This window comes from Mirounga angustirostris, unplaced genomic scaffold, assembly GCF_029215605.1.
Source record: "Mirounga angustirostris isolate CCGP_5_RB_7025 unplaced genomic scaffold, mMirAng1.0.hap1 SCAF_11, whole genome shotgun sequence".
Classification (NCBI taxonomy): Eukaryota; Metazoa; Chordata; class Mammalia; order Carnivora; family Phocidae; genus Mirounga; species Mirounga angustirostris.
The window spans coordinates 80,767,432-80,780,070 of record NW_026991719.1 but is presented as its reverse complement, the minus strand read 5'-3'; the positions used below and the strand labels follow the sequence as shown (position 1 = coordinate 80,780,070).

The 12,639-nt window shown below is 40.4% G+C and overlaps 2 protein-coding genes across 4 annotated transcripts in view; one reads left to right on the top strand and one right to left on the bottom strand.

The window, feature by feature from the left end:
• The window catches only part of NOX1 (NADPH oxidase 1), a 26,838-nt gene extending 20,307 nt beyond the window's left edge, over window positions 1-6,531 (top strand). The window contains 2 exon segments of the mRNA XM_045880482.3: window positions 129-253; window positions 3,380-6,531. Coding sequence (XP_045736438.1) covers window positions 129-253; window positions 3,380-3,506 — 252 coding nt within the window. The 3' untranslated portion in view covers window positions 3,507-6,531.
• The window catches only part of CSTF2 (cleavage stimulation factor subunit 2), a 25,365-nt gene continuing 16,720 nt past the window's right edge, over window positions 3,995-12,639 (bottom strand). For all 3 annotated transcript variants that reach the window (XM_045880444.3, XM_045880455.3, XM_045880464.3), the window contains 3 exons: window positions 10,437-10,547; window positions 9,371-9,496; window positions 3,995-6,687 (listed from right to left, as the gene is read on the bottom strand). In XM_045880444.3, coding sequence (XP_045736400.1) covers window positions 9,374-9,496; window positions 10,437-10,547 — 234 coding nt within the window. In that variant the 3' untranslated portion in view covers window positions 3,995-6,687; window positions 9,371-9,373. The remainder of the gene's footprint in view (window positions 6,688-9,370; window positions 9,497-10,436; window positions 10,548-12,639) is intronic.

The following is a 12,639-nucleotide window of genomic DNA, read 5'->3' as shown; positions in this document are numbered from 1 at the left end:
TCGTGCGTGCTGATTGGAAATAATGATTTCTTACCCGCCCTCACCCCCACCCCCAAGTTTAAAAGTGGCTGAAGGAAGAGACAGCTGTCAGGACCTGCTTTTTCTAACTTTTATTTCTTTGAATCCAGGCCGGTCACGCCGCATTAAACTTTGACAAGGCCACTGACATCCTGACAGGTCTGAAACAGAAAACCTCCTTTGGGAGACCCATGTGGGACAATGAGTTTTCTACAATAGCTAATGCCCACCCCAGGTAAGTGTGTTCTCCTCTAGTTAGTTGAGTTTGCAGAGTTAGGGTTTAGGAAAGCTATTACAGCATGTTGAACACTCTTAGGAAAAAGATCTCTGGGGCAGAAACTATTTGCACCATTCTTAGATTCTCGCTCCAAGCTGAACAAAATTTCATCCGGGGTTTTAGCCAAATAAGGGTTATGACCTTGTAATGGATGAGATGTTTTCTGCCCCTACATTCCCCATTCAAACAGTGAGGCAAGGGGACTCAGTTCTGATCAGTATTACCAAATAAAATGGAAAACTGGAAAAATTCAAATGCATTGTTTTTGGCCTTAATAATCCCTACTTAAAGTAAGAAAGGTTTAGAGTGTATTATCTAGTTAACTGATAACCTGACCTCTGTCTTTCTGAAGAGTTTTGAGATATGCTAGAGCATATAGGAAAACCTGGTGCCATGAAATCAGCCATTTCAAGGGGAAGGAGATTGAGCTGATCATTAGATAAGTTCCTGGAACAAGTTGGCAGCTGAAGATCAGTTCAATTCCACAGACATTATTGGTTACCTTCTATAAGCTCAGCACTCACTATTCTACAAGTTTTGGAGGTTGAAAGAGAAATAGAATATGGTTCTTGCCCTCAAGGAGCACACATTTTAATAAGAGGTGCATACAGTCAACTCAAAACAGAATGATGCACTCTATGAAACAAGTACGTAGACATGGAGGGAAGGAAAGTCTATGCCCACGTGGGGTGGTCAGGGCAGGCTTCATGAAGGCAGTGGTGAGAACACTTAGTCACTCGGATTCAGATGATCCTGGGTCCTAATGCTAGTTCTGACACTTTCCATTTATGGGACCTTGAGCTAGAAAGTCCTCTGATCTTCCGATTTCTTATCTATGAAATGGGGGTTATATTAGTAAATGCCCTCTCTACTCACTTGCAGAATTGTTGTAAACATTAAGCAATACATACATGAAAAATGCTGTGTAAACAGTAAAGCAGCATTTAAACGAAAGAGATTATGTTAATTATCGTGTTGAGCTGACCATAGCTGAAGTTGTGAGGATGGATGAGATTGCCAGGAGAGAGGGTGGCAGAGGACAGAGTGAGGAATGCTTACATTGTGTGGGAAGGGAGAAAAATGAGCCAAGGAGGAAGTAGGAGAATGTGGAGAAATGGTGTCACAGAAGCCAAGGGAGGAAATATTAGAGAAGTGTGGTCAACAATGCTGGAGGAGTGGCAGGGTCCAGAAAATGCTTATTTAACTTAACGATGATCTAAGCATACTTATAGACAGAACAGGAGCCAGTGGATAGGAATAAAGTAAATATGCAAAAATGGGGAGAGGGCTAGGGTGGCCATGATAAAAGATGGGCAGTAAGGGGTGCCTGGGTGGCTCAGTCAGTTGGTTAAGCTTCTGTCTCCGGCTCAGGTCTTGATTTCAGGGTCCTGGGATCGAGCCCCACATCGGGCTCCCTGCTCAGCGGGGACTCTGCTTCTTCCTCTGCCCCTCACCCTGCTTGAGCTCTCTCTCTCAAATAAATAAATAAATAAATAAATAAATAAATAAATAAATAAACAAATAAATAAATCTTTTTTTACAACAGATTTTATTTATTTGACAGAGAGAGACACAGCGAGAGAGGGAACACAAGCAGGGGGAGTGGCAGAGGGAGAAGCAGGCTTCCCACGGAGCAGGGAGCCCGATGTAGGGCTCGATTCCAGGACCCTGGGATCATGCCCTGAGCCAAAGGCAGACGCTTAACGACTGAGCCACCCAGGCGCCCCAATAAATAAATCTTAAAAAAAAAAAAGATGGGCAATAAGAGTTGGCGAACAAGTGGAGAAATTGTAGGAGAGTTCCTCCCACATTGCTTGTGGGAATGTGGAACAGTGAGGCACTTGGGGAAAACTCTGGCATTTCCTCAGAATGATAAACAGTTACCACCTGACCCAGCAATTTCGCTCCTAAGTATATACCCAGGAGAACTGAAAACAGCCTTTGCTCTCCACACAAAAACTTGTACATGAATGCATGCAGAATAGCCAAAAAGTGGAAATAACTCAAGTATCCATCAACAGATGAAGGGATAAACAACATATGGTATATCCACACAGTGGGATCTTATTCAGCTGTAAAAAAAGGAATGAAGTACTGACACACGCTATGACATGGATGAACCTTGAAAATAGCATGTTAAGTTCAAGAACCAGACCCCAAAGGCCACCTAGTGCATGGCTCCATTTATTTTATTTCATTTTTTAAAAGATTTTATTTATTTATTTGACAGAGAGAGAGAGAGAGAGCGCCAGAGAGCACAAGCAGGGGGAGTGGGAGAGAGAGAAGCAGGCTCCCCGCTGAGCAGGGAGCCCGATGCGGGGCTCGATCCCAGGACCCTGGGATCATGACCTGAGCCGAAGGCAGACGCTTAACGACTGAGCCCCCCAGGAGCCCCTGTATGACTCCATTTATATGAAATGTTCGGAACAGGCAAATCTAGAGATTTAAAAGTGGATTTGAGGGGCGCCTCAAGGAAAAGACCCAGAGCACAGTTAGAAAGATTATCCTTGGCAAGAAGGCTCACCACCTCTTCAGTGTGAGAAATTTTGGAGTGGGGTAGATGCACAGTGGATGGCTCTAACTTGCTATGTGCCAGGCACTTTTCGAATTGCTTTACATACATTGTCATTCAAACCCCCAAACAACCCAGTGAGGTGGGGCCTATCTTGATCCTCGTCTTACAGGGGGGAAACCTGAAACAGAGAGGTTAAAGAAACTTGCCTGAAGTCACCCAGCTGGGGTAAGTGTCAGAGCTGGTATTCCAACCCAGATAGCTGGGCTCCAGGGTCTAGCACTTCACCTGTACCCTGCACCGTTGTCTCCTGAGTTTCTGTTCTCAACAGAACAGGCAAGGCTGCCCGCGGAGAGTGTGACCGCGGAGAGTGTGACAAGGGCTGAGAGCACGTTGGGGGCTTGCGGGCAGAAAAGGTGAGAAAACTACCGTGAAGAATGTGAGGGAGTCAGAATGCCTGACTAGGCAAGGTTGTGGGAGTAGTAGAGGCCTAGCAGAGGCAGTTTCTCCAGCCTCACCGACATAGCCCCTTTCGCTGGATTCTAGCCCTTTCAATTGTTCGATTCCTGCAGGTCTGTGGTGGGAGTCTTCCTATGTGGTCCTCAGACCCTGGCAAAGAGCCTGAGCAAACGCTGTCACCAATACTCCAGTCTGGATCCCAGGAAGGTTCAATTCTACTTCAACAAGGAAAACTTCTGAATTACAGGAACGAGGATGCTACTCTGCATTTTAGTCTCTCCTCTGAATCTCCCAACAACTTAGTCTGATCAGGTTTGGGCAGCCCTTTAAGGACAGTAACATGCCTCAGGCTCTGACTCCCTAGCCTCTCTTTTTTGATTGGATTCAACTTGGATGTCACTGATCTTCACGAGGCCACGATAATTGCAAAGGCCATGGATCCTTTCTTGGGAAAAGAACTGTAAATCCTTCTGGAATGCCATGACTGCAACAAGGCCTGAGAGCCGAGGTGGTTGACAGCTACATGACTTGACCCCAGGTGATACTGATTCCAAGTGTTACTTGGAATCTCCCAGCCTTAGGTCATATTTTCCCCTCCCTCTGACCTTCAAAGAAAATTTGTAAATAGGGTGATTTTCTTTAAATAAAAAATTTATTGAAGAATTAATGACAAAACATAATCATAAGCATAAATAATAAAACAATGAACATAAAATCACCAAGAACCCCATCCCTATATAACACTATGTACATTCTTACTGTTATTTAAAACATGATCTTATCCAGTGTGAATAGCAATTTCTGCTTTACTTATTTTTGCTTGTCAAGAAATGAAGGATTTTCCTCTTTGCTTAATGAATGAATCTTATTACTTAATCTAGGTTCTCCATTTGGGAAAGAAAATCTTGAAACGATGCTAATTATAATTGAAATTATAATTGAAAGTCAGATATATTATCATTAGCTTACATGGTTCTGTTGGAAATAATTGCAAAAACTTGAACTCCATCTTAAGATGACTTAGTCAACAGGGGCTCTTTATCATCATTTTTACTAAGGTGGTTTACGAACGTTTCTTTTTTAAAAAAGATAATTTAAAACTTTGATACCATTTTTCCGGCTCTTCCCTATTTATTAAGGAATCATTCACCTAATGACATAAGCAAAATGTCTTATCTCCTATCAAAATGCTTTTTATTTCTCCCATCCACCTGGCTCTGGGATGTTAGTAGACACTGTGATCAGTAGAAGCGAAGACTGAGGGGCCCTTAAAAGAGAGGGGAAAAAAAACCCATACTTCATTGTGCCCAAAGACAAGTCAACTGATTAAATTTGTAAGACTGTTTCTACTAAATTAGCATTATAGCACCTATTTCTCTACCATTAAGTGACCAAAAATGAACAGATGGTTGTTTCTAATTATCCAAAAATCTGTATGACTTGAAGGATTAGTAAGATCCATTTTCAGTAACTAGTCTGAACAAAACAAAGGTGTCATGAACTCACGGCAGCTAATTGTGTTTCATTTATTAATTGGACATCAGAAAAAATAGTAATGGATATTTCCGTAGGAACAGATTGGAATATCCCTGCTGTTGCTGATTTCCTGGATTTCAACAATCTAAATGAAATTTAATAAGGCTTTAGGAAAATGCACAATGGAACCTGGATGATTTGGTTCCTCTTAGACAACTGCTGACTACATAATTTGATCTTCGTTGATTTTGATCTGGAATCTTAGTGTTCCTTGAAACTTACATAATGAGTTCCTAATGAGAAAGGCTTCACTCTCGGTTTCAATGTCTAACTATATCAATACTTTGAGATAGGACTACTGCTAAAATCAACATGTTAAGGCCTAGAATATTCATGGAAGTAGGCAGAAAAGGTAATGATAATAATAAATCCTATGTATAATCAACATCCAAGCCTGAATTGGGGATGAGCAGGAGTCCCAGAAAGCTCCTCAGCTGTTTTGAGCGTTTTTCTTCCTAGGTTGTAATATGAAGTAGCTTATTCAGCAAATTTTTGTCGTAGTAAACGTTTATATATCAGAATAGAAAATCCCTCAATTTCAATGTCTCTCATAAAGTTGATTATCATTGCATTCTTTTGCTTGACATGTAAGCAATATGCTATTACATTCTCTAAGCCTATGGCAGGCTTTTAATTCACTTGACCATAATCCTCACCCAGAGGGTAGGATTCTGAGAATATAAATAGGTTCAAAGAATAGTTCCAGTGGAACTTTACTAATTATTAAGGCATCTCTTAACCTCTTGAGGTTGGCCTGATGGGAGAGAAATCATGTTCCTCCTTAATGCCACTATGAGAGAGAGAATACTAGGTAGGAGGAGCCATAGGTCAGAGCGAGTGGCACTAATTACTGTCATATCCATCTGTAAGGAAGCAGGCAGGGGCAGGCCTAATGGGCAATCTGACTGCTTGTGATCTACACTTGGTCCTCTTAAAATAAATGAGAAGAATGTAAAAGTTTTAGGGTTTTCTATGTTTTAATTTCCCAAAATAAATTTGGTTATGGGGGAAGGCTATAAGTTAGTGATTATCTAGAAGGCAGAATGAAATGTATTTTGTTCCTTTGATTTCTATTTAGTTTTTACTTCATCTTGAACATGTGAAAAGTTAGTGGCTTCTTTAACTTTTAAGGTTGACTACCAAGACTGAAGAGTTTTAGAACAGACAGGTAAATGTTAACAGTCTCCTGTGTTGCTGACACACTTGAACCAGTGCCAATATAACATTTTTGTCTTAGCTCTGAAATATGCATGTGAATAAACCTGCTATTGATAAAAAAAAGTGCATTTTGATCATTAGATTTTCCTAAACTAAATACACTGCTCTGCTAGGCTCTTTGCTTTGTTGGCCTTCTGACCATTTAATAGCTCTAAGCAGGGGCTATTTTCTCCCAGTAAACTCAGAAGTTCTAGCAAGTTCTCAAAGGGCAAATATTATTCCTGCTGGAAGCAAACAAAGCAAAAACTAAGTTCCAGAAAACATTGCTTCTGAGAAATTCTCAAATATCACCAAGAAGAATAAGTGGTTAACTTAAAGGAAAAACAGAACTATGGCAATATAACATTAAAGTACAATACTGCGGTAAGGGTTGAAAACACATCTAAGGTTTCACCCTTGGTGTTCAGCCTTTTAAAAGCAAAAAGGTCGTGTATATCAATTTGCAGTATACTAAAATTGTGTTCAAAGTTTATTTCAAGTCACAGAAAATATACAAACTAAGACAACAGAATGAACTGATTTTGTTCTGAGAGAAGGTGATGGGAATCCTCCACCTGGCACCAATTTGAGTCATTCAAGGGTTAGGATGCAGAAGTCATCTTTTTGCAACATTTCAACAAAGTTATGGAATTAATTTCCCGATTTGTTGCCAGGTATTTTTGAAAACCTGTAAGGAAAAGTTGGGAGAAAGCCATTAGAAATGGAGACAAAGTTCTCTTTCCCAAACATCAGGAGAAAAAATTTCAAAGCAGGGGAGGGAGGCTATGCAAAAGAGCAAATCACCAGGGAGAGATTCCTAAGGGGTCTGCCTCCAGGATCCCCAAAGTAATCACCTCTTATAGCAGGGTTTCTCAACCTCAGCATTACTGACATTTGGGGACAGAGAACTCTTTGTTATGCGGGGGGGCGGGGGGGGAGATATCCTACGATTATAGGATGTTTAGAAGCATCTCTGGTCTCTACCCACTGAATGCCCGTAGTATACCATATCCCGAAAGTTGTGACAATGAAAAATGTCTCCAGACATTTCCAAATGTCCTACAGGGAGCAAAACTGCCTCTGGTTGAAAACCACTGATCTACCAGTAATAGTAGAGAGACCTGTCACAAGTGATAGCAGAAATGGATCACAACCAGCAAGGTACCGGATGGACAGAGAGCCAACATTTTGGCCACAGTATGCACGGGTAACAGCAAATACACATTAAAACCTTGCCCACGTAAAACTGTATAGAACTACATGCACACAGCACATCTCACTCACATGAATGTAGGTTTAAAAAATGGTGAAAACTGAATGTAGGTTTAAAAAATGGTAAAAATGGAATAAGGTCTGTAGTCTAGCTAACTGTAATGTACCAATGTCAGTTTCTTGGTTTTGTACTACAAACCAAAAAGGTATTGCACAACAGCTTCTCAAGATGTTATCACTGGGGGAGGTTGGGGGAAGGGTACAAGAGGCTCTTTGTACTATTTTTCCAACCTTCTGTGAATTTATAATTATTTCAAAATAAAATGTAAAACAAGCAAAAACCTTTGCCCTGTGGTGTATGTGCAAGGCTTTGAAATATCTTATAAGCTAGAATACGTAATGAAAGAACTTTCAGAAACATTTCTGTCTCCACTATCTAAAAAGAGTAATTTCCCCATATTGTAGGGAATACCTTCTCTGACATAAATAAATTAGAAAAAGTAAAAGAGGAGAACAGTTTTTAATCTATTCCTCTGAATATAATAGTCTATACTTTTACTAAAAAAAAAAATGGCCTTGGGCATCTGGACTAAAAAGGTAAAGTAGTGGTCATACCAAAAGTCTGGCTAGCTATCCATCTATGATAGCTTCTCATTATAGTTCAGTCATTTAAAGTCTAAATACAGGGATGCCTGGGTGGCTCAGTCAGTTAAGCGTCTGCCTTCGGCTCAGGTCATGCTCCCAGGGTCCTGGGATTGAGCCCCACTTCGGGCTCCCTGCTCAGCGGGGAGCCTGCTTCTCCCTCTTCCTCTGCCTGCAGCTCCACCTGCTCGTGCTCTCCCCGCCCCCCGTCAAATAAATAAATAAAATTATTAAGAAAACAAAGTCTAAATACAGATATGAAGCATATTTCCAGTTTAGATGTTTTAGTAATTTTGCAAATATGGATTAAAACACAATATATTTGGTAAAGACTGCTAAGTACTGTAAATGAGTTCACTATTATATGATAATATATGAATGGGATTATAATACAGATGGGGTAACAAGTAGAAATTCAAAATGTGATATTCCAGCTGACACTGGGACAATGTGAATTTTAAACTGTTTTTAGAAAACAGAATTATTGGGGTGCTTGGCTGGCTCAGTTGGTAGAGCATACGACTCTTGATCTCAGCATTGTAAGTCTGAGTCCCAAGTTGGGTACAGAGATTATTTAAAACTAAAAGAATCTTTAAAGAAAAAAGAAAACAATTATTTATTTTTTTTTAAAGATTATTTATTTATTTATTTGACAGCGAGAACTGAGAGCGTGTGCACAAGCAGGGGGAGAAACAGACTCCCCACTGAGCAAGTAGCCCGATCGAGCTCGGCTCGATCCCAGGACCCTGAGATCAAGATCTGAGCTGAAGGCAGATGCTTAACTGACTGAGCCACCCAGGCTCCCCAAGAATACAATTATTTATGAAATACAATATATTGGGCAAAATGGTTTTTAAAAGAAATGCCAATACATGGAATCAGATGGTTCCATGATTATGATCCGTTTTATCTGACAGATAAGGAAGAAAAAGAAAGGGCAGCAGTGTACAGCAACCTCTAAAACGTAAAGGGACTGATGGTGATGATGGACGGTCACCACCCTGAAATATGTGCTCTAACAGTTTACCATCAAAATAGTTAATATTAAATAAATACTGGAAACCAAAATATTTATACGTTTTATGGAAATGCTTTGTATTTTCTCCATTTTGATGGGACAGCTGGAGTAAAATAACACAACTGATCCTGGAAGGATACACAATAAACTACACTTAGAGGTTGTCTGGGGAAGGAGATTAAGGAAGCAGAGCTTCTTACCCCGACTTTTCTCCATTTTGGTATTTGATTCATTTTGTAAAAGTGATCACATTACTTTTGCCATTAGGAAAGAAAGGTTAAAAAAGATTACAACCAACTCAACAACTGAACAGATACCCTGTTGCCTTTCCCTACCCTGACAGAGGCTGACCTAATGAAGGGTGAAGAGTCTAGCCACGAGGAGTGTGGGCCTCGGATAGTCTTTAGATCAGGAGAATGTTGTTGGTTAAGGCTGAAAGTATCTAATACCCCAAATGGACAAGGAGTTTGTTCAACTTAGGCAGGTTAAGTCTGCTCACCTTTCAAGGTGCTCCAGTGGATTTCTGTATTTGTTCCTTTAAGATCAGGATACTCTGCCTCTGCTCAGGAGGCAGCATGGCGATCTGGTCTGCAGTCAGCTGAAGAACCTGCATGATCAAAGCAGCCTGTGAAGAGAAAAGAAAGGGAATGAGTTTTAATGATGGCAACTAAAAAACCACCACCAGCTTTTGTCCAAAAAGGAAGGATACCTCACACATAGAATAGTGCAGGCAAAAAAACCCCACCCCAAACCAAATCAAACCAAAACCGGCTGGTGAGAAAAGGCACAATGAAAAGCTCAAGTACAATCATACCTAAGATTAGGAGACTCAAATCAAACAGACACCTGCATGAACCCAAAGTTCTTGCAGACTAACATGCTATCTATGGACCTTGGGAAGTCTTCAGTTTGTAATCCTGTTTTAAAGACTTTTTATTTTATTTCTTTAATTGAGAGAAAGAGACAGAGCGTGAGCATGCACAAGAGCATGAGTGGGGGGAGGGGGCAGAGGCAGAGGGAGAAACAGACTCTTCACTGAGCAGGGAGCCCGAAGCTGATGTGGGGCTCAATCCCAGCAGGACCCTGAGATCATGACCTGAGCCGAAGGCAGATGCTTAACCACTTAACCGACTGAGCCACCCAGGCGCCCCTTTAATCCCCTTTTAAAAGTCTCTCTTTTTCACAAGTTTTAGTCTTTCCATCAGACGTGAGCTCCCCATGATGGTCAAATATAGAAACATATATACTCATGGGGAATCTGCTATTGTTTTTAGGGATAAAACAGAAAGGGGAGGGGAAGAAAAGGGACTTAGAGCTTCAGGTCAATCAGCACAAAAAACTGTTATTGGCCGATGAGTCTGAAATGTAAGATAAGCTGCCATTTACATACATCCATTTAAGAATTTTAAGACCAGGCCCACAGATATTCAGATAACAAGATCATAAAAACTTGTAAGAGTAAATATCACTTTCAAATGAACTCTAAAGACCCAGGACCTCCACATCGTAACTGAAAAGAGGAATCCAAAAGATGTATGCCTCTGGAGACAGACAGTATTGCTTACCTTCTCATGATCCTGTGGGGTAACTTGGTTCTGGCCAGGACTAAAGCCCCCAGGCTGACCTCCACCCTGAATGCTCGCTCCTTGCATGCCTGTTCCCTGCATGACTGGGACCTATGTGCACAGAGAGGAGGAGGAGAGTTTTCAGAACTTCTCATATAGTATTCAGAATCCAGTAACAGCAATGTGAAAGATATGATCTCATTATGGATATGAGTAAAAAAAAAAGCAAATTAATGACTCTGAAGATCATTTCCTACTGTTAGCAATGGCAGGAGGCAGGGTTTAGCAAGAGATCAACTAGCGAGTTAGACACATTTGCTTACGGCAGCTCTAGCATCATCAACAAATATCACACAGTACCATCAAATCAAGCAAAATCCAGCCGCATAAGCACAGAGAAAACTGAGAACATCCTAGAAACTAGTGCTCAGTGGAAACAGAAATGAAAGCCAGCAGATTCTAGAGATAATGTATGCTGGTCCACTGGGGAAGCTTCATTCACAGAGATACCGCCTACCTCTAGTTCAATAAGACATAGGCAGTTCGCCCCAAAGGGCCCTATCCCACAAGTAAGGCAGAGACGATCATTATGGCAGAGGCAGAAAGGAGATGGGAAGGCCTCTGGGAAAAAGACTGCTATTAGCTCAACATTTGCTTTTTATAACTTTCCAGAGAGAATATGCAGCAGATGCTTTCTGCTAGATACAGACCAAGAAATGACTCAAGTTAAAAGAACAAAATGCAGTTATATCATACTTATTTAAGATCTTCAGTGAGTTCGATCTTTGGGAAGACCACCAGAACCCAAAGAAAAGGCCTCAGAGCACCAAGAATAACTGTTAAAGGTCCCTATGTTGTTATTATGTTCACACTCAGGCATTCACCCAGTTTAGGTACTCTTATGAAACACAAACTGTGAACAAACTTAGTTACCTGCTTCCCCAGTAGATCAGAAGCAGCAAAGCACAAAACGAAATGTGGATACACTGTTAGGAGCAGATACCATGACAGCAATGTGAAGAGCCAGGCGACAGCCTGATGGTGAAGGAGACCAGAAACCAAACAGGAGGTAACTGTACTTTCTATTATAGCACATACAATAATAGGCACATTCAATGATGACCTTGAGTAATCAAAAATGGTTAAAATCATTTTTCATTATCTTGTTTAAGAAGGGAAGGAAGCATAATACACTTCATTATCACTTTCTGTTCTTTATCAATACTGAATCCAGAGACCGGTCTGAACCTTAATGTTACATTACAGATCTGAAACATCTAGGAGAACAACGTTTTGGAAGCTTCACAGTTAATACTAATTTGAGGTATTATTATCATGAGCTAACCATTCAATAACGGCCATTTATAAAGTTTCCAGGAGTGCCAACATGTTCTAGGCAGACAAGTCACAATATAGGTGACCACACGTCCAAGGTCTGCCTAAGTCCCAGTTTATGCTTTTGCCCCAGAGTAACTATTTAACAGCACTCTCACTCCAAACATGTCCCTGTTTGGGTAAGTCATATAATCACCCTAGTAATAATAAGCCTTTTAACTAACAAATTTCCAACTAGGTGAACTGGAGTTCATTTTAAAATCTGATTTAAAATTATGAATTAGGGATATACTGTAAAGTTAAAAAAAAAACAACAAAGCACAGAACAGTGAAAGAAAGGAAATACAGATGCATTTCTTCCTAATATCTTCTTCTTTGTTAGAAAGATACATCCAAAATTGAATAAAAGCAATGATCTATAGGGGATGGGGGTCACAGGGGAGATGGATACAGGGGAGGAAGCAAGGGTCTCACTATCTCTTATATATGAGTAAACATATTAATTTAAACAGTATAAAAAAAGTTTGAAGATAAAATTTTTATTTTTTTCCACTCAGATCCAATAGGCTTTATACAATCTACTAATGAAAACTATATAAACCTAATATTACAGAGTAATGAGTTCAAGCACTAGCAGAGACAAAACAGCAACACATTATCCAGAATGGTCTTCCAAACATTATTTTCAATGTCTTTCTCCACAAAACTACTGACAGAATTATATAACGACATCATGTAGTTACTTGTTGTCAGTCTCCCCAGCTAGAATGCAAGCTCCACGGGAGCAGGGACTTTGTTTTGTTCACACTGCTATATCCTCAGTACCTAGAGCTCTCTCTGGTACACAGTAGGTGCTCAAATAAATATC